Genomic DNA, 23,338 nt, shown 5'->3' with positions numbered 1-23,338 from the left:
CATTTTAATTTTTAAAACAAATAAAAGTAAATTTGTTATTCAATATTTTTTATATTTTAAAATAAAATTTATGGAAGAAATAATGTAATATAAAAATAAAAAATATTTTTTTATAAATTTAAACAAAATAAATTTTATAATTATATTTTAAATAATTAAATTGTAAATTTATTTATCTTTAAAATTGATTAAAAAGAAAAATTAATGTTAAATTTTTTTTGGTGAATAAAGAAAATTGTCCTAAATTCTAACTGCACTGTTTACTTATAATATTTATAAAATTTTGAAAATTGTGTAGTTGGGTGGTCATTCAAGTAGTTTATCCATAATAATTTTAGAATAAAGTACATCAGATATCACATAACTTGAGGCGATGTATTATTGGTGTCATTGAACTTTCAAATGTTTCAATTATAACACTAAACTTTGATTTTTGACTTCAGTTATACCACTAACCCATAAAAATCCAAATGGTTGATGACATAGACAAAACGATATCGTTTTAATACGACTATTAATTCCTAAAACGACACTATTTTAGGCATTAAACTTTAAAGGTGTATTAATTTTATCACTAAACGTTTATTTTTGCACTTATCTTTTTCGACCACCGATGGAAGCTAATTGACACCTGTCACTAACCGTTTTTTGTGACAAAATCGATATTAAAACATTCACACTTCACTCATCTTTCTTTTTTTCGTAAGATTGAATCCCCCCACACAGCACTTCCACCCCACAAGTGGCCCGTCCTTACTATTACCATATTGCCAATATTTAGATCTTGTCCAATATGTAATTAAACATATTTTTTGTTATTTTTTTATTTAGTTTATTAAGAATAAATTGACTCGTTCTGGGAGTTTTCCTCTAAATACTTTCACAATTTTCCATAATTTTTAAGTTCGAATAATATTTGTAATTTGGAATGAGTAAACAATCTTAATTATTATATAGTATGAACCAGTTCCTTTCCTTTCATCACCAATCATCCCCTATGGAAAACACAGCTCGAAGGGATCACATAGCAGACATAGCTCTAGGGACTTACATGGAACGAGCAGCTGCGAGGAATGTTCCGGACGACACAGCTCTACGGAATTATATGGAAAACGCCGTTCAAGATGACGATATCGACGCATTGTATGCGTTAATCCGGCGAGATCCAACAATTCTGAATCACTACGACAAATTGCCTTTCGAAAACACTCCACTACACATCGCAGCATCCACCGGGAACATTGAATTCGCCATGGAAATGATGAATCTAAAGCCATCATTCGCAAGGAAGCTAAACCGGTACGGCTCGAGTCCCTTGCACCTCGCTTTGGAACACAATCGGGTGCAGATGGTGCGGTTGCTTGTGACCGCTGATAAAGATCTGGTCCGTGTCAAGGGCCGTGAGGGTATGACGCCGTTCCATCGGGCGGTCGCGGCGAACAACCTGGAGGCTTTGAGTGAATTCCTTGTGGCTTGCCCTGAATGCATAGTGGACGCGAACATCAGGGGACAGACTGCCCTACATATTGCAGCAACAGGGGACATGATGGAAGGTCTTAAAATAATGGTCCATTGGCTTAGAAGGAACAATTACAAAGATGGCGATGTTTGGCAGCATGAAGTCCTTAACGCAAAGGACAATGGAGGCAACACGGTTCTGCATGTAGCTGCAACCAATAACCATCCCCAGGCAAAATCTCATCCATCTAATTAATTATTATTATTTTCAATTTAAAATCGGTAGAGGTTTAAATCATTGACAGGTCTCGGTGATAAAAATAATGTTATTTATTTTTAGAGAATTCGGATTCAAGCAACTATTCTATAGGGTGTATATGTATTGTCATAAGTTAAAAAATTCTAAATAAATCCACCTTTCCACTAATAAAAATATGAGAGAGATTTAAGAAGCATTCAAACTAGAAAGATTCTGGATCGTGGCTCAATTTGCTTAGTTTCGAAATTAAGAGTACCTAAAAAGTAATTTGACTCCAAAAATTGAAGGACCAAAGTTTAATTTGTCCAGTTTCAATACGAAGAGAACATAAAAAGTAACTGAGCCTACGAATTATCAAGACTTAATTTATTAAGTTTTAAAGTTAAGAGAGAGCTAAAAAATTAGGGTAAAACATAAATAGTATTATAACTATAAAATATTATTTTATTAAGTCACTCGATTATTAAAAATTATAAAATGATCACATATCACTTGCTAACTTATCAAATATATCTTTTGTTTGTTTTGGAACAGATGATAAGACTACTGTTGAATAGTTCGGTCGAAAAGAACTTGACAAATGTAGATAACATGACACCTTTGGATATCTTACAACGTCAAGGTAACGACCAAGAGTCCCAAAAAATTCTAAAGACCGCAGGAGGTTTAAACGCGGCCAACCTCCCCGACATCCCGACGTTACCAGCGTTCTTACAAACGAAGATCACACTTTCTGAATTAACGAGTAAGTCCGCCGATCGGCAGCGCCGGAACCTATCGAGCAGCACTCGGAGCGCCTTATTAGTGGTAGCCGGTCTAATGGTAACAGCCACGTACAATGCCGCACTCAATCCCCCTGGTGGCATTTCGCCAGGCCCATGCCCTATGAATTCCACATCTACCACTAATGCTACAACCAATAGTCCCCTTGATGGCTTGACCGTGCAAGACAATCCACTGGGAAAATCTGTGTTGAGTTCCACATATTTCCTCATTTTTTACACTTTGAACACACTGTGTTTTTTTCTAACATCACTGGTGATATTTCAGTTCCTCATAACTGATGCTCCTGATTTTATTATTATCGTCCTTGGCTTGTCATTGGGGTTTCTGTTCTCATGCTACTTGGATGCGATCCTGGCCATAGCACCGACGTTTAGCTACGTAATTGCCTTCGTCGTTTCGGCTTTGTTAACCATACCGACACGATTGTGGCAGCCGAGGAGATCGCGGTATGGAAACTATTTGCGCAGGAAATATATATATAAGCGTCATCAAGATGGAGGGTTTTGGTGGGTTATTTAGATCTTCTCCAATAGGGTTTTTTTTTTTTTTACTTCGTTAGATTCTTTTCATGCATTATACGTTAATTTCTCTAAAGAAGTAGTTTATTAGTTAGCTGGAGTTGGATGAGCGGTTAGATTAATTGTAAAGTTGTGTGTATAAAGGTGTAATTGAGATTCACTGTAATCTATCTTTCTCAGTATGATGAGTAAACTTAATTTCTTTGCTAGACTCTTGATTTTCTATTATGTCCTTAACTACTTCGCAAAGTCCTCTTTCGATCATCCGCAGTCACTTTATGTATCTTTCGCTATCGCTATTGTTTTCCGTTGTATCTTCCAAACATGGCAACGGAACCATTACGAACATTTATATGTATTTCCGTTGTATTTTTATTAAGGGTAAAGTATATAAATAGTCTCCTAACTTTTAAGGTGCTTGTATTTTGGTTACCCAACTTTTGAAACTTGCGATACAGTCATAGTTCGTTTTCATTTCTATCCCAGCCGTTATCTTCCATTAGTTTTTGCTGACATGTATGTTAACATTCATTTTTGCTGATTTGGCAATTCTTCTTCTTCTTTTTCTCACCAATTCAGTGTGTATTGATGACCTCCAAACCTCCTTTTTTTTTTGCAATGCCAATATTGAACTTAGCTCTTTAGCGACTTTACCATGAAAACCTATTCTCTGTAATGATGCAATCATGAAATATCCTCTTTTTCATAACTCATATCTTTTGCTAAAAAAAAGCCAAAAACCTTCCCTTTACTTCCTCAAAATTATCGTTTCTTTCTAATTTTTTTTCGTTTTTGCTGGGTACTCAATGAGAGGTTTAATCTATTTGAACATTATAGAAGACGACAAAACGTTGTCTTCTGGTTGTTTATCTTCATCTTTAGCCTCAGTGTTGAGTGCTTCTTGTTCTGCTTCAAGTTCTTTCGTTTGTCTGGTTATTGATGTCAACCTCCATGAAAGCTAATCTATACTATATTGTCTTTGTCTCATCGATGTTCTTATTAAGGGGAAGTTTTGATGTTTGGGTTTTCCCCCTTCCTTCTTGAGAACGTGGAATTGTGATTATGGATTTTTGGAAAAGAATTCTATGATAGGTTGTGCCAAGTATTTTTCATGGGGATTTAGGTGTTGTAAGTTACTGAAAGTAACCAAAAACGTATCTATATGTCTTAAAAATATTTCTAATCTGTGTAGCAGAACTCTTAATTTTGTTTAAAACGATGATTTAATCCATGTATTAGATTATTGAGATTGCTAATTTCGTTTTGCAGGAATTTCACAGATTGTGGTTGAGGCTCAGAAATCTATGGGGGTGGTTTAGTGATTTTATCTATGGGGATTTTCCTCTTGTTAATCAATGGAGTTTATCTAATTTGGTTCTTTGATCATTCTGAATAATTTTAGGAAATTTGATTGATGGTTTAGTGTTTAAGAAGAAAGTGAAAGTTTTGTGATGTTGAGCTATTAGGAGGAGGAAGAAGAAGAAAAAGAAGGGTTAACTTTCATGTCAATAAAAAAAAGGTTAACGTATGGTTAACTACCACGTTAGCAAAAACTAATGAAATGTAACGGTAGAGACATGAATGAAAACAAATTAAAAGTTTGATGAGTGTATTACAAGTTTTAAAATTTAGGTGATCAAAATGTAAGCGCCCTAAAAGTTTAGGGACTATTTATATACTTTACCTTTTTTATTTTTATTTATTATTTTTTAGGTCCAATAAAATGTTCCAGTCTAGTCCAAATCCAAAACAAAGAAAATCAACATAGATAATGGTCCAAGACAAACTCAATTTACCTCACCTAGTAGATTGGGATTTTGGTGTCAAGGGTCCAATTGAGATCTAGCAACGATACAAAGGAAAAGGCCTAAGATCAAGACCCAACTGCCTGACCAAACAAATGCTGGGACCGTCGACGTACCTCATGGCACAGTGAAAATAAACTCGACGGTTTCACCAACGATCCATGTACGACAAAACTGAAAACGGGAGAAAAGGGATACGATTACTTACATTGGGTTCCTTGAAAAACAACAAGATTGCAACAACGATAATAGTGATCACGAACGATTCAAATCACAAGCTTCCACGAAACGTCTTAGCCTCTACTTAGTTCACCCGGTTGAGAGCAAATATTTTTCACTTTTTCCCAAAACGGTTTTGAGAAAAAGGCTAAAAAATCACATGGCTGCTAGACCCCTGCTTAGCTTTATATACACTCGTTACCCTAACCTTTTGGGTTTGTAATTTCAAATTAATTAAAATCTAATTTAATTATTTTGAATTAAATAAAATATTATTTAATTATTCCTAATTAAATATAGAGTTGTAATTAGAATTACATTATTTTAATGTCCACTTATTTTATTTGTGATAATTAAATTATATGTACATCAAATATACATATATTAACTCTGATTATATTGTACAATAAAATCCATTTAATATTTGCTTATTTCAATCTTAGGGTGTGACCCTGTAGGTTCTCGTAACATTCGTAGTAATTATTAGAACCATTCTAATATTACAAATAATGAATGTCATCTAGCAATATATCATTGTCACCTAAGTTACAGGAAATCATGACTCGACATATCATCTTCGTGACAGACTCTTTTATTTATTACATCCTTTTGTCCTTTATATCTAGAATATGCACAAATCTTGGAATAGTCACACTTGTATGACCAATTTATTATATCTTGATATCTAGAGTAGACTATAATTAATGAATAATTTGTGATATCTCATATCAACTTATTCGAGCATGGCCATGCATTCTAGTCTCCCTCAATCAAGTGGCCTGTGATATATTTTCTATTTTTTAGGAAAGACAAATCCTTTCTTAGGTGGTGTTTGTTTTTGCATAGGTAAAATGTCTGCAGTCTGTGGACCACATCTGCAGGCATATGCAGCAGAAGATGTGGACCAAAAGTCTGCAGTCTGCAGTCTGTAAGAAGATAATTGTTTGTTTTTTAACGTCTGCAGACTGCTAAAATGAACTGAAATATAAATAAACTGATTTTTTAAACTTAAAAGAGTTTTGCAATACTGAGATTTAAATAATTTTAGTTTTACAATACAGAAATTTAAATAATCCATACAACTACAATAATAAATTATTTAAAATAAATCAATCCATATTTTAAAATAAACCAATTCATACTAATAAATTATTTAAAATAAATCAATCCATACAACTACAATAATAAATCAATCCATATTTTAAAATAAATCAATATATACTAATAAATTATTTAAAATAAATTAATCCATACAATTACAATAATAAATCAATCCATATTTTAAAATAAATCAATATATACTAATAAATTATTTAAAATAAATCAATCATACAACTGCAATAATAAATCAATCCATACTAATAAATTATTTAAAATAAATCAATCCATATTTTAAAATAAATCAATCTATACTAATAAATTATTTAAAATAAATCAATCCATATTTTAAAATAAATCAATCCATACTAATAAATTATTTAAAATAAATCAATCCATACAACTACAATAATAAATCAATTCATATTTTAAAATAAATCAATCCATACTAATAAATTATTTAAAATAAATCAATCCATATTTTCAAATAAATCAATCCATACTAATAAATTATTTAAAATAAATCAATCCATATTTTCAAATAAATCAATCCATACTAATAAATTATTTAAAATAAATCAATCCATACAACTACAATAATAAGTCAATCCATATTTTAAAATAAATCAATCTATACTAATAAATTATTTAAAATAAATCAATTCATATTTTAAAATAAATCAATCCATACTAATAAATTATTTAAAATAAATCAATCTATATTTTAAAATAAATCAATCCATAATAATAAATTATTTAAAATAAATTATTTTAAAATAAATCAATCCATATTTTATAATAATTTATTTTAAAATAAATTATTTTATAATAAATTATTTTATAATAAATTATTTTAAAATAAATTATTTTAAAATAAATAACCTTATTAAATTATTTAAAATTATTTTAATAAATAACCATATTTTATAATTGTTCTTGAAGAGGTTTGAAGACCTTTGAAGACATAAAACCATGTCTGCACCAAGAAGAGCTCGCGCAGACGTTAGAAGAGCTTCTGTCTTCTAAAAAACAAACGGTCTGCGAAGCCTAATGTCTGCGCGTGGTCTGCGCGGCACAAACATAAGAGGTTTGAAGATGTTGCACAGTGAAAACAAACTAAGCCTTAATCATTCACATCCTACTACATATATGGAGATATGTTCAATATCAGTCTTTATAGTGCAACCAATTACGGAGCATGTTTAACTGTATCAAAGCATATAACAATATATGTTGAGATAGTAATGATCTCAAGTTTGAGGATCATACATATAGTCATCACCATGAGTAATGTTGTGACCATCACATAATAATCCAAGACAGATGCTCATAGTGGGTCAATCCAATATGTCGTTCTCTAACAACACATTCATGCATCGGTTCTGACATCTCTATGTCAATGACAATTCATTGTCATCAATTAATAACACATTACTCTTAAACATATTATTATTGTTCATACTCATAATAATATTCGTCTAAGGATATTTAATAATAATCATATTATTATATAGATATTATTATCTTTCAGTTTATGTTAGACACAAATATATAACTGAAAATAATAGTGACAATGTTTTTATTCAATAAAATAAGTAAATAAAATGTGTTCATACAATCATCATATGATTGGTAAGAGTCTTTGTCCAAGCATAATAGGGTTTTAGGGACTTACGCCAAGTGCTGCTTTTTCTGAGCCATTAAATAGAAAGACATTCCAACGGCCAAAATCACAAGAGAACTAGGGTTCTTGACCCCTAACAACATTATGGAGTAGACGCTGCATCACAGGAGCCGTTGGATCAAGCTTACAGATCCAACGACTAGATTTAATCCCAAATAAACCAAAGGTCAATCACTGAGCACCAAACGACGCGTAAAGACAATGTGCCGGATAGATTTGGAAAGATCCATGCTAAACCACAAGGAAATCCCATAATCGAATACGACAACAAATACATAATAAAATCAGTTAACCTAAATCAAATAGAGTTAATGAATTAAAATCACTACAACGTATCAAACCCAAAAGGCAACTGAATAAAAAAGAGCAACAAATAACTCAGAAGAGAAAAATTCTCGAATCAAATCAAGACCAACACACATAAGGCAACAAATCGTAGAAGGAAAGATTAAACCCCTTCGATCTCGGATATAAAAAATCCCACTAAGAAAGCAAAAATGTCCCCCTTTGAACCCTATATAAACATATAAAGGAAAATAGGAGAGAATCAATCATTAACGCTTGAAAAGACTACAAAAACATAAAAACAAATGAGAGAGAGGATTTGCTTAGCTTTTGAGGTTAGGTTTTGTGTTCATGATGTCGAGGGGGAATTTTAAGGGTTGTTTTAGGTTTTTGGCCACCATGGACGATGGCCGGAACAGTGGAATGCAGTGGCAGGTCGGAGTGAGCAACCGTTTTTTAGGTTTCATTTTTGGGAGATGAAAGTGTTTTGAGGTGATAATTTTAGGAGAGTTGCTACAAATGAGAGAAAAAAAAGTTTTGGGGTACTGAAATACGGTGGACTTGTCTGTAAATATAAGATTCTTAAATCATGCCCGTAGTCCCTAAACTTTTAAACTGTGAATCAATCTAGTCAACATTTGTAATTGAGGCTATTTTACTCTAATTTAACCCCTTTTTGTTTTTATTCTCTTTATTTTAAATTAATACCCTAATTTGTTTTTTTTATTTTGCAGTATTTAATTTTTACTTTTTCATTCCATTATTATTTTCTTTTTTTTGTACTTTTTAATTTATCATATTTATTTATTAAAAATAATTAATTATTATTAAGATTTATTTTTTAAATTAAATAATTTTAAAGTACTTAATAAAAATATTTTTAAAAAATTAATGAGACCTTCGCAAACTTATCGAGTCGAGTTGGACTTTGCTCTACTCAACTCGTTCGAGTCGAGCGTTTTGCGAGTTTTGAGCAAGTCGAGTTTAAGCAGCTCACAATTTGAATCTATAAGTTGTTGGATAAAGCCACGCACATCCCTGAACCTCAAATAGTCATGAACGATTGAGATCCCCTCGAACAGCTGCGATGGAACTTGATTTTAACTTACCAAAACCTTGGTTGTCGATCACATAGTGAAGCAAAGGCGACCATGCGATCAACCAACCCAAATTGACGAATTTACCTCGTTGAATGGTGGTGCAACAATGAACTATGTGAGCAGCATCAAGAAAGTAAAACAACGAAGGAAAAGAGAATTGGAACACGTTCGCTCGATTGAATAGAAAAAAAGGGGTAGGGCTGTGTTGTAAAAAATGGAAAATCTAATCATACTAAAATTCTTATGGCTTTTCAAAAATAGCCCAAAGATTTTAACCTTTGCAAAAAGTCACTAAAATTTCCAAAATTATCAATTTGATCCTAAATTCAATTTCTGGGATTTGAAGAAAAATCCCCAATTTCCAGGGTTTCGAATTGGGGAAAATTTGGGATGTTACATCTGACATGTAACATCCCAAACTATGGGTTAGTGACCAAATTGTAAAGTTTCAGAATTTGGTGACTAAAGTAGAAGAATGGATTAGTTCAGTGATTTATTTGGAAGTATGTCCTAAAAGTTATTAGTAATTATTAAAGGAAATAAAGGGTAAAATGGTCATTTGATCATTTAAGGAATTAAAAATGTGATAGTGGGGATATATATTTTTACACGTGGGAGTGTAGGAAACCAAAAACAATGTTTCCAGAATTCTCTTCTCCTCATTTCTTCTTTGTGGGTGAAGCTCCAGCTCAAAGGTGAGTTTCTTAATTAGTTGGTTATTTTTTGAATTAAAAGTTGGGTTATGATTCTTAGGTGATACTTAAGCTTAAGGAAAGCTTAAGTTATCTTAAGATCAAAAGATAAATGAGTTAGGGAAGATTAAAGATTTGGAGTTCTTGAGTGAATTTCTAGAATGGAGTTGATAAGTTGAACTTGAAACTAAATTTGACTTGTCATCAGCTTAATTAAGAAGTATTAAGTGTTTGAATTAGATTTGAAACATGTGGAAAATAGGGTATGATTCTTGAAATTCCTAAAGAGGAGAGGATATTAAGGTTAAAGATGAGATAAATGAATATTAATGAGTTTAAGTAGGTATATGTAAGTTAGGAATATGAAAGGGGTTGAAATATGAAGGATTTAATCCAAAAAGAATGAATTTTCGGGTTCAAAAAGAGGATTCTGGGCATAGTGCATCGATGCATATTCATAGTGCACCGATGCATCAAAGATAAAACTCATAAATTGTTTGAAGGTGTATCGATGCACAGGTAGTGCATCGATGCACTCTTTTAATCTAAAAACATCGAATGCAATTGGTGCATCGATGCATAAGGCATGCATCGATGCATCCCAGTAATAAACAAACATCGAATGTATTTTATGCACCGATGCACAGGTAGTGCATCGATGCACCGATAGGGAATGCATCGATACACTGTGCAGTGCATCGATGCATACCTTCATTAAAAGATGAAATGGGGCTTTTCTTTTAGCCTAAGAAGTGACAATTTAGAAGATATCAATTAGTATACCGATATGTATCAATGTATTATTATGATGTAGATATAGAATAAAGCTTGTTCCGGGACAATCTAAGGATTAAGATTGATTCAAAGCAAACAAGGCTAAGGTGAGTGCACATTCTCTAGTATATGAGGTTCAAGGGAAAATAAGACTTGCGATAAGTCTATTTCCAATAGTGAAAAACATGAATTCATAGAAGTATGTATTTGTTATGATTTATATGTGTGCATGAGTATATGTGTTATTGTTATGAATATGGTAAGTAAAAGGGATTAATGGTGATGATAAGAATAATAATAAGGATAATGAAATGATAGGTATATGTGAATATAGGTATTGATGTGTTTTGTATGTATTGTAAGATGATATGTTTATGTGATAACATGATAAGATGACAATGATTTACATGTCATATGAACACATGAGAAATGTTATGAGCCATATGAAAGAGAAAGTATATGTGATACATGAGGGTGAATCCTATGTTTATATGAATATGAACTCATATGATAATTGACATGAACTACGTGATTACATGTATATGTGAATGAAACCATGAGCTTATATGAATATATGATATGGTTACATGAATATGTAAAAGGATATAAAATATAATGCCCATGTTATATGTCATGAGAGCTAGGGGTATAGTTGGCATGCCAAGAGTCGAGGGTCTATGTGGTCCTTCGGGACATATATGTATTCTTTGGAACATGTGTGAAGTCTGATGAGACACATACTTGATCCTTGGCATATGTATATGATTCTTAAGGAATGATATGTGGTCCTTCGGGACATATATGTATTCTTTGGAACATGTGTGAAGTCTGGTGAGACACATACTTGATTCCTAGTATATGTATATGATTCTTAAGGAATGATATGTGGTCCTTATGGACATTATTATATGGCACTACGGTGCAATTCTACGCGGCACTCCGGTGTAATTCTACGTGGCACTTCAGTGCAATTATATGAGCTGTGGTGACAGCATTAGTGCACAACCTCTATGTACTCGCATATCTTTAGTTCTCACATGTGTATCATGGGCTATTAAATAGATAATATTAATAAAGTGATATGATAATATGTTTGTTTCCTTGTGGAATTTAATGTGTGATATTGATTGTACAAATGGTAACTTATAAGACCATATGATGAAAGGAATCAATGATAGTATATATATATAGTTTACATGACATGATATGTATATGTGCAATTGGTTATGGTATATGTTATATGATATGGACATAAGAGATATGAATGATAATGACATATATGTATGCATATATTTGTTACATGTAAAAGTATGAGTGGTATGAAATGATAGTAGTAATTGTTTAGGTATGATTATTAGTTACCGTTTACCTTATATGTTTATATGCCTCACTAAGTCTTTGACTTAGTGTTACACGTAGGTTTCGAGAAGAGTAAAGAGCAATGTGGAGCAAGACAGGTCGGTTCTCCTTACTAAAGGTCAGATCAGAAAATATATGAATAATATGTATTTTAGTATATAAAGTTCTAGTTGGCATGTTTTCAAAAGAATATATTGTTTAAGTTATGAACAGTTTTATAAATGTTTCGAATAGTTATATGTAAATAAATAAGTGAAATATACACGCTCTGATTGGTTTTGTAATAATGAAAATGTCTTTTATGTAAATTAGTCATTTATATGTTATAAAAGTTTTAAATTACTCACTATTTTATACAAGTACATGTTTTAAAAGGTCAATGTGACACCTCGGATTCGTATCCAGGTCGGATACGGGTTGGGGTGTTACATGACACCATCATCATTTCTCATGAATTGAATGTAGTTTATTGATGTGTATTTCCTTGTTCGTCAAGAACAAGATATGGCTCATCAACGGTACATATAGTCGATATAATATGTCTCTCAATATTCATGCTCAATGGGATAGATGCAATGTCATATTTTTTTTCTTGTATTTTAAATATGTTTAGTCAAGAGTTGTCAATTGTCATAGTTTATGTGTCAAGTGTTTCATTGGCTTGGAAATATCTTAAGAAAATGTTTACAACGTCAATGGTTCACGTGTATTTTTCTACATCGGGAAAGAATATCACATTCTCAAAGTATCACATCAGTCTCAATTTAAATTACTCATTTATAGTTGTTTTGAGATGAGTATGATGCATTAGTTCTTTTTGAAGTCTTGTGATTTTGAGGCCTCATTCAAGAATAACAAACATTTTAATCAACAAGGTTATTCTGGCTACTTATGGAGTTGACTGATACTAATTTTGTGGTGCAAATTCAAATACTTTTGGATGGCTCTAAATCATCTCTAAAATCTAGAAATTTTGTTCTTACATTTCTTAAGTTCTTAGATGAGTTAATAACTCATTCCATTGATTGTTCTAGTGAGAGAAGTGGGTGAAGGCTCCAAAAGTAAGGGAAAAGAGAAGATGGTGCTTTGGTGAGCCTTGAATTGATTCTTCAGCTTCTATGTGTAAGGTAACACACTTCTAACCTTTCCTTACTACTTCTAGATCAACATGTATAGTTTTGATTTTTGCATGTGTGTATGAGGCCTTTGGGGTACATTTGGGTTCATAGCATGAAAATGGGTATTTGATGTTTTTCATGCTTAAAGTATTGACCTTTCATGACCCTTTAACATTAAATAAGCTTTAAAATTGGTTAGAGGTCTTGGGGATACCTTAGGAGTGATTTAGGGGTCTTTAATCGAGAGAAACAGAGTTTTTTAGACTGATGGTATCGATATTATTCATGTAGTATCAATAATGTTCTATCGAATGGGCAAATTCAAATGGTTTTATGAGAGAAATATTGATACCCTTTCAAGGAGTATCAATACTGGTCATGAAGTAACAATACTGAGAATCCTAGTATCGATACTTAGGGCATGATCATATTCAAGTAGACCATTTTAGTATCGATATTCATAGGAGTATCGATACTGAGGGTAGAGTATTCATACTCTAGTAAGGGTATCGATACTAAGGTATTTTTCAGAAACATTGAATGTAATTTGGTACTGATACTCGGGGAAGTATCGATATCTTGGAAAATGGGAGTATCGGTACCATTGTGATTCACTTGGGCTATAAGCCTAACTTGAGTTGGGAAGATGAAAAAGGAGTTTTGAGTGGAGGGAAACCTTTCAAATAGCTTAAAGTGAAAACCCTAATAATTATGTGATAATATAAGATCTTAATAAGCTAAGATTCCATAAGACTTATGCCTCTGTGTGATGCTCAAGAAACGATGAAGACATCCAATCTAGTGCTTGGGCACTTTAAATGCTAGTTGGTTGTTGTGTTGACGTTATGTGACCCGGACACGTCTCGAGTACTCTAGAGGAGTAGACTAGTCGGGCAAGGTACCGATACTGTATGGTCGGGACCTAGCATGAGGTATTGGGGAGATGTGGTTTCTACAATGCTTAGTGACACCGAGCTACACCATGTTGCTTACTCTTGTTGTTGAGTGAATGCAATCAAATGTTCAAAACCATACTAGTCACATGCTTATATGTTGAATGCATTTAGTATAGTAGGGTTATTTGTATGGCATTGAACTTGTTAGCTCAGCGTATAAAATGTGTTTCTGTGTGTAGGTTCTTAGGTGTCAGTTGAGGATCTCATCGCCATATTCAAGATTTCCAAACTTGATCATCCATCAGAGTATGTCTCGAGTATTGTAGTGGGCATTAACTGTCATGGACCATTTGTGCAATATTTGAGTCGTAACCCTACTTTTAAACTTATGTATTTTGGAGACTATTTCGGGAACTCCCCCATATTTTGTAAATTCATATACTTATATTTTATTTCACCTTGAATTTATGTATGTGTTCAAATGATTCAAAAAAATGGTTATCCATTAAGTGGTTTTGTGTAATATTTTAATCCTCTAAATTTCAGGTTGAATCGGATTAGGGTGTTACATTTAGTGGTATTAGATTGTCAGGTTCAGTTTTATGTAATACCCATAGGTTAGAGTCGTTAGGTGTCAATGATGTAGTTGCCTCAAGAGTGTCAATCGTACTTAAATGTCTAGAAATGGTGATGATGAGTCTTTTCTTTTCTTGAAAACTCGTAGGTTATGGATGATGGTCTTTCCCATAGTTATGAGGGTTGTGAGGAGAGTCGTGCCTCTCTAGTATGAGACATGGGAGATGAATTCATTCCGACTCTAAGGATTTCCAAATTGAAGCAAGGATAGAAAAGGTGGTGTTCTTTAGAGACAGCACACAAGTGTTGAGGCACATCCTTAGGGCCATCCCTAGGACACTCATTCCACCCCAGTAGCTCTTCATGTATCCGTTATCAAGAGACTACGTCGCTACAAGACCACTGATTTTCTAGGTTCGGGTGATGATAACCTTGTAGTTGTCAAACAATGGCTTTTTAAGACCTTTCGCATCCTAAGACATCTTCATTTTACTTCCAACGGTAAGTTAAAGTGCATCACCACCTTATTGAAATTTGATGCAATAGATTGCTAGGAGACAGTAGAGTTGGCACAAGAGCCAAAGCAATCGATATGGGAGCTTTTCTTATCCGAGTTCATAGCAAAGTACATCGGTGTGGCCCACACGGATGATATAAGAGATCAATTTTTGCATTTGACCCAGGGTGATCACTCTGTGTGTGAGTATGAGAGTGAGTTCTTGTACTTGAGCAGTTATGCACCATAGTTGGTGGCGACCAAGGAACACCGCTGTAAGAGGTTCAGGGAGGGCATCTACTTAGATTCCCTCACCCATTTAGTAGCCAGCCCGTCTAAAGTATTCTCCAAGCTCACACGTAAGGCCAAGGCTATGGAGCCATTCTAGAGCACGAGAACCAGTCTTTCAAGTGGCACTTTAAGGCAGAGTCGTCGACCCCCAAACACCACCAAATTATCCTAAACTTTGTCCAAAAGGGCCAAAGAATCCTGAGGGTCGTGGAGACCTCAATCTTTTTAGTATTATAAGTCAGAATAGGGTCTACTCTATAGGCAGGGATTAGAAAGCCTTAGGAGACCGATAACTTCAACATCTATAGCAAGAACATATAGTTCATCCAGGACTATGCAACCCCCGACTTGTAGGCATTATGGTAGGAGACACTCGGGGGAGTGACATAGAGTCTCGAAAGCATGCTATGAATGTGGATCTCTTAAGCACCTTATCAGAGATTGCCTTGAGGCAAAGAGCATAGAACCATTAGTTGTTAATAAATTTACTCAGATGGTTTAAAGGGGTTGGGGATCATTCTAGAGAGGCATTGGTTTAGTTTCCAGATAATAGAACAGAGGTACCGCTAGATCCATAGCCAGTCCTAAGGTTAGGGTTATCTCCCATCAGTATACAGTCTGAGTTTAAGAGGATTATGAGGTTGTCAATGTCATCTCAGGTATCTTTACAAGTTTTGGTATGTATGTTAATACTTTAGTAGACCCGAGGTCAACCCACTCATATATTTGCCATGATTTTATCAATGAGAAAGATATCTTAGCTAAGGACCTCGAGGTTAAGGTTTGAGTCTCAATTCCTCCAGGGTTAGATGAGGTAGTGGACAAAGTCCAACATAGGTGTCTGATAGAGATCCTAGGGCAGACCTTTCTGGCAGATCTAATGGTGCTACTATTTTAGGAGTTTGATATGATCCTAGGAATGGAATGGTTATTCGAACATGATGCAAGTTTGAGGTCTAGGGTTAGACAACTTAAACTTTGGAAACCGGATAACACCAATATCGTGATGGCTAATTTTAGGAGTTTCTTTATTTTTTTCCAATTCTTTTATTTTTCTTTTAATGTCAAGCATGAATTCTATCATGCCTGACTAATTTTTCAATAAATCGGATGCTGAAGCTATGACTCAATCCAATCTTGTGAGAATAAAAAAGGTACGTAATTTCTTTAGATTGTGTTATTGAATTTTTGGCAAACCAAGGAAGGCAATTGACCTTTCTTCAACATCTCGACATCTTCAATCCAAGAAGTGAACATTGGCTTGATTGACATTGCGATCTACATTTGGGGAGGAGAATCGAATTGTAGCAAGTTCAATTCCCTAAGAACAAACTTAACGACGATCTGCTAAGGGAAATCAAGATTGAGTTCAATTCTCATTGAGATACCATAATTCTAGCTCGAGCTTTTTCTATTCCTGAACCAGTACCAGTGTTAATCCAAACAAGGGTTGTATTCCATGGATTGACTTTCGAATATCAGTTCACCAGAGAGAAGAGTAAGTTATAAGGGTTGGGCCTTGTAGACTGTAATCAAAAAATATATAAGGTAAAATCTATTTCAGTGATTAAGACAGGATTGAGGCAAAGTAAAGTTGGAAGCTATTTTTCAATAATTATCTTTTCTATAATTTACTTTTATCACTTTAGTTATTTAATTTTAGTTTAATTGATTATTCCCAAACCCTTTATTTTTAGTTATTTGATTTTACATGTTTCTTGGTTAGAATCAAATTAAATTAGAAACAGATATTTCCAGAGTCCCTGTAGATTGACTCATCTTCTCACTATTCTACTTATATTATTTCTTTAGATTAAGGATAATTTATTTGACAGGAAAATGACGCTTGTCAAGGATTAGCCACCTTCTATGAAAAATATTAGGTCGTTTCTCTAGTACACTTATTAGAATCCTGAGGAAAGAGGGTTAAACATATATACACTATTGTATACACTCTTTGTAGACAGATCAATGACTTCGGTGGATGAAGGGATTAGTTGTGTGTTATGGGTTCACCCTAATCTTAGAAAGTTCAAGATTTGTTCAATTATCTAAAAGAAGAATTACTCATCATCACCATGTACTAGTTCCATATATGTTCATTAGTTCTGAAGCAACTAATCTCGTCATTCTTCTTCTCGTGTTTTAACTTCAATGCTCTCATTTTTATGAAAGAGTTCTTTCGCATTAGTGGGGCAATGTTGGTAATGCTTAAATTTAAAATCATTTTTAATGCTACTTTATTTGTTTGTTATCAAAATTTGAATTGGATATTTACCAGCTATTATAGTTGTTTAATTACTGTTTTTTTGCAGCTTTAATGGCATTTATTTGCAACTATTATAGCTGCTTAATTATTGTCGTTACAATAGCTTAATTACAATTTAATTGCAATTGAATTCTTTTGTTTTTGTTGGTATTTTTAGCCTATAAATATAAATTATTTTTAACATTTTAATGTTACGAAAATGAATTTTATCTCATATTCTTCCAAAGTTTTTATTTTCTCTTTAAAATGTCGTCTAAGTCCACTCCATTTTCCGGGTATACAAGATTTGGAGAGCCGTGCCAACCTCGGGGGGACATTCGTCTATTGTAGCGATTACACACATCAGGGTGAATTCGTTTCTAAGGCAGTGGATTGCCACGACACGTTTATTGTTCTATTTGTTTACTATTTATTTGTTTTATATTTTTCAACCAATGCCTCGTTTTGCAGCAATCTATTTTCCAACATTTTATGCCCTAGTAATTTTGATTTTTTTTAAAAAAATTAAAAAATATATTATGTTTATAAAAAGCCATATTTTTCTAAAATTACAAAACCCTAAATCCCTAAAAATATAAATCACTAACCCTAACCTCCTTTACCGATCATGACCACCATCCTTGATGTTGTCCTTATTGTCTCCATTGTTAGTCATCCTTGTCCATGTCGTCATGGTTGTCTTCAGAGTTTTTTGATAGCTTTAATTTTGTGATTTTGGTATTATTTTTGTTAGGTTTAAATCATCGATTAGAGGTTCTTCGGGTGGTTGTGTCATCAATGGCAATTCGATCGAGTGGAGGTTTGTTGACGGCAACGATGGCGAACAGGGGTGGTCGACTTTAGGTATAGGGATTGAAATAAATGTTTTCAAAGTTTGGAGTTTTTTTAAGATTTCCAAAAGTTTTGGATTTTTTAAATAAAATTATATTTTTAAGTTTTTTTATTTTAAATAATTTTTTAAAAATTATTAAAACGTGACACGTATCCTAAAATGGTAATGTTTATAACGTTAAGCACCTAGATGATTTAAAAGTAAAAGTTTGGGTACCTACAGTGGCAAAGCCACAACTTTGTGAGGGTGAAATCTAAATTTTCTTCGATTAGTTATTTATTTTATGCATGATGCCCACCTAAAATTTTATTTACACCCATCTCATTTTAAAAAATTATATTGTTAATATATGTGTGACCACCAAAAAAATATTTTTGAATCCTCCACCGGGCACCTATCTGGGAAAAACAGTGTAGTTTGGACACTTATTTATAATTAAGCCTATTTAATATTCCAATTTTATAAAAAATATTAATTAGTGTTGGGTATTGATTGAAAACGAGAAATATGAGAAAGGAAAGGAATCCCACATTATTTAGGGACATAGAAGTATAATTTCTATATTGGAAACGTACTTCGTGCACCTGATAAGGTTTTTAACAGTCCAATTTCGCCTGCATCGGAGGACTAAGAACTCAACATATAGGAAAACATCAAGTATTATTCTCTTATACGCAATTTATCAAACATTTGTTTATGAACATACCAAAGTGTAATCACCATTTTTCAAACTAAATCGAAGAGCCCAACCAGAACCCATACATAACCAAACCCCAAACCGAAATCAAATCGGGACAAACCAAACCCGACCCCAGCCCAAATCTAACCCTAATTTGTTAGGGTCTTTCAGCCCTAGTCGCCGTCACCGTTTTCCCCAATCAACTGATGTCGCCCCTTTCACCCACTCCTTGGCCACCGCTACTGTCACCGATCGGAGCCCTACAGTATCAGAAATGCAGATCATCACACAAAGCAACCACAGACCAAGTCTACACGCAAACATGATTATCTCTGTTTTTTAATCATTCGAAAAGAGCAAACAAGCAAAAAGGGTTGTAACTGGGGCTTATTTAAACCTCGAACAAAACATGAAACATGGTCATTTTTTTTCCTCTCGGTTTTTCGAGAAAAAATAATAAAAAGCAAGAAATAAAAAAATTAGAAGCAACTTTTTAATCCTTTTATTTATTTTCCTAAATACTACTTTCAAACCGAAAATAAATGAAAAAATCTACCAAGGAGAGGAGTATTTTTTGAACAAGAGGCAAGAAGTAAAAGAGAGGAGCAACTTAGTTTGCATGTGGGATCGTCGGGTATCCGAGGGGTCGCCGGAGCCGAGGGATTTTCTTCAGATCTATGGCAATAGGGGAAGATTTTGGCCAATCGGGGCTCGGATCCTTTCTCGGGGAGGAGAGTGGCGTCGAACGGTGGTCGCGTCTCATTTTTCTATCACCGACGATCGGCGGACGCCGTCGATCAGCGACGGCTTTCACGGTGGAGCTCTCCACCAGCTCCTGGAGAAACGTAGAGAGAAGTGAGAGAACTTACAGAAGAGAGAGAGAGAGTGAAGAAAGGAAATGGGTATTTATAGCGCAGACCAAACGACGTCGTTTCAGCCCCCGTATGTGCGTGTTGACTCAAAGGGTCTAATCCTTTCCGAAATCCTTAACTTCTCATGCGTTTATACTTTAGTCACTTGTTTAAGGATTAATTGCTTATTAATTTAGAATATTTGTCCTTATTCTGTTATTTTTCTATTTTATGTTCTTATGCTAACTTTTGTTACATTTCTTTCCAGGTCCCTGTACGTTTCCCATTTTTTACAAAGCAGTCACATGTCCATCCTTTTTATTATTCTACTTAAATGCATGTACTTAGGCTGTAAGTTTACATTTAATTAATGTTGCTAGTTAAAATTTATGGGTTATTCACTATAAGATCCCCCTACTTTAGGCGTGAATTTCCAGTTTGGTCATTATTTTCCTCCTTTTTTAATTATTGTGAATTTGACTTATTAATTTGATTTTATTTTGTTTGTCACTTATTTACATTTTCGTTATTTTTATTTGTGCATTTATTTTTCAGTATTTACATTATAATCCTTTAAATTTCAGCTTGTATTTTATGTATTGATTTTATTTAATCCTTGTATTCTGATTTCTTGCATTGTTGTCCTTTTGTTTTATGCTTTAATTTTGGCTCTGTGTTTTTAATTTATTGCAATTTTAATCCATATATACTTTGCCTTTTTTTTATTATTTATTTTATATGTTTATTGTTTATTTTAAATTGGTTATTTTAGTTTTATTTAGTTAGTTTTTACACGATTTGTTCTTAGATTAGATTAACCCTCGAATCGAAGTTAGAAATTAGGATGACAATCTAGTTTAACTAGGGAGCAATTCGAGTCGAGTTTTCGTATAAGATGTCCGATTACTCGAATCAATTGCTCGACTTTTAAAATTTATCAATAATTAATATTTTCTAAAAAAACTTTAGGTTTAATAATTTAGATAAAAATTAGCTTTTAAATTAGTCCTCAACTTTAGTAATTATTAATTTAGGTTCTTAAACTTTTAAGTCTTTTAGAACTCGATATTTTAGTTCTTGACTTTTTAATCCCCGAATTTTGATTAGAGCTTTAATATTGACATAATTAAATAGGTTAAACAGAGCATCCACTTTTAGTTGGATTTCAAACTAGTCTTGTAATTTAGTGAATAATTCAAGTTGGCCCTCACCTAAATGCTCGAGGGACCATCTCGATATTCGATTCGATAATTGATTAAAATCAAATAGGGTTAATATTAGAGTCTACATTTAGGTTTAATCCCCTAGGTTCCTTTATTTTTATAATTTGATACCTTAAGCTAGAAAGAAACCTTTGATTTACCTTAGCTTAATTAGAATTAAATAAATAAAAAATTTGATTGCATTGCTTTTTTTAAACCTAAGGCAATGTTCACTTATTAGCGAATTAATGGTACATCTCCCGCAAGTGGGGTGACTACTGGTGATTCTCGAAATAGGTCGACATCCTTTTCAAAACCGCATCATATTTTCTAAAATTAAGACAATGATCGGTTATTAGGCACAATAGTTGATCTCCCGCATTTACGCTTGGGAGCGAATGCTATCGGTCTCAATAAACGAATACCCTTTTTAACTTTTTGAATCCGTAATGATTTTTAAATTAAATAAAGATCGAACTCAAATTTTCCGATTTTAAATATAGGGCAATCAACTTGGTACCAATTTTTGGGCGCTTGTGGGATGCTAATCCTTCTCCACGCGTAATTGACTCTCAAACCCAATTTCTGGATTTTCGCTGACCTTAAAACTCGATATTTTGATAAAAATAAAATGTTTTATTAAAATCGTTATGTTTTTACGGTGTTCCAATCGCACCTTAAATTATTGGTGACGACTCCTCACATTTCAAAACATTTTTCAAAAAAAAAAACTTCCGAGTCGGTATCAATATTTCCCCGCCCGGTGAAAACAATGTCGATACAAAGGTATGGTTCAACATGGAGGAAAGCATTTCCCAACAGTATTTACCTTTTAATTTCTGTCTTTTTATCCCTTGTTGGCTATTAATTGACCGTACCAATTTCTGTCCTTTCGTCTTTATATTATGTGCTCTAATTAGCCAACACTTTCAGCTATCCTCCTCAAATGGATGACAGTTTGAACTGTACAGACTAATTCAGAGAGACGGAAACATTTTGAAGCGCTTCATGAGATCGAGTTCATCGACACTCCACTCCACATAGTTGCAAAAGAAGGGTGCATTGGATTTGCAATGGAGATCATGAACTTGAAGCCATCATTCGCCAGGAAGCTAAACCAACATGGTTTGAGCCCCATCCACATTGCTGTTAAAAAAGGTCATAAAGAGATGGTGCTTCTGTTCATCGAAATCAATAAAGATCTTGTTCGTGTGAAAGGAAAAAAGGGCGAGACTCCTTTCATTACATCAGTAAAATTGATAACCGATATGTGCTGTTGGATACTTTTCTTGAAGCTTGTCTTGATTGTATCCGAGATGTCACGACTCAGAATTGTACCTCTTTGCACATCGCAGTGAAAAACAAGAGATTCGATGTTTTCGAAATCCTAATCCGAATGCTTAGGAAGAAAGACTATTATCGAGAAGTAAAGAACCAGAAGGACGAAGATGGCAACACTGTGCTACACATAGCTGCCGGCGACAATCTCCATCCACTCTATACATATATATTTTTCGGTAAAGTACACAAATAGTTCTCCGATTTTAAGGCACTGCTTTGTTGAATCTCTGACTATTAAAAGTTATAAAATGGTCACCGACTGTAGGATTCTGGTTTGTTCAGTCTCTGACTATTAAAAGTTATAAAACGATCATTTGACTATTCAAATATTCCAAACTCATCTTTTTTCGTTAAAAAATTGACGGTCGTCTGAGCTAGACGTTGACCTTTTAACTGAGATATGATAAAATCTAATCCTAGAACCGTTTGGGTTGTTTTTTTATGGATCGAATCTCCGTTTACATTATGTTATTGAGTTAGTGCTTGAAAACAATGATGGTGCAAATAGTCATCATAAAATATGATTTTATTATATCTTAGTAATTAGGTTAACGTCCAACTTAGACAATCATCAATTTTTTAGTGAAATAACGAGTTTATAACATATAAATAGTTGGGTAACTATTTTTTAGTTTTTAATAGTCTGGGGATTCAACAAAGAAGAGTCCAATAATTGAGGGACCATTTGTATACTATAACCTAAATCCTTTTGTAATTTAACCTAAATCCTCTTGTATTTAGTGGTTAACT

General features: G+C 33.4%; 1 protein-coding gene across 1 annotated transcript; it reads left to right on the top strand.

Annotated features, from left to right (window-relative positions):
• Positions 1-976: 976 nt before the first annotated feature.
• Positions 977-3,225, top strand: LOC120156112 (ankyrin repeat-containing protein BDA1-like). The gene is made up of 2 exons (XM_039167530.1): positions 977-1,690; positions 2,252-3,225. The coding sequence occupies exons 1-2, from the start codon at positions 998-1,000 to the stop codon at positions 3,020-3,022; spliced, it is 1,464 nt and encodes a 487-aa protein (XP_039023461.1). The 5' UTR covers positions 977-997; the 3' UTR covers positions 3,023-3,225.
• The last annotated feature ends 20,113 nt before the right edge of the window (positions 3,226-23,338 follow it).

Source organism: Hibiscus syriacus, unplaced genomic scaffold (assembly GCF_006381635.1).
Source record: "Hibiscus syriacus cultivar Baekdansim isolate YM2019G1 unplaced genomic scaffold, ASM638163v2 tig00111213_pilon, whole genome shotgun sequence".
In the NCBI taxonomy this organism is placed as follows: Eukaryota; Viridiplantae; Streptophyta; class Magnoliopsida; order Malvales; family Malvaceae; genus Hibiscus; species Hibiscus syriacus.
The sequence above is the reverse complement of the archived record's forward strand: the minus strand, read 5'-3'. Positions and strand labels throughout refer to the sequence as shown.

Bases quoted from the DNA above. Each gene is read 5' to 3' on its own strand.
- LOC120156112 (XM_039167530.1), top strand. From the start codon at position 998: ATGGAAAACACAGCTCGAAGGGATCACATAGCAGACATAGCTCTAGGG. The intron at 1,691-2,251 runs GCAAAATCTCAT...GTTTTGGAACAG, and splicing joins CAACCAATAACCATCCCCAG to ATGATAAGACTACTGTTGAA.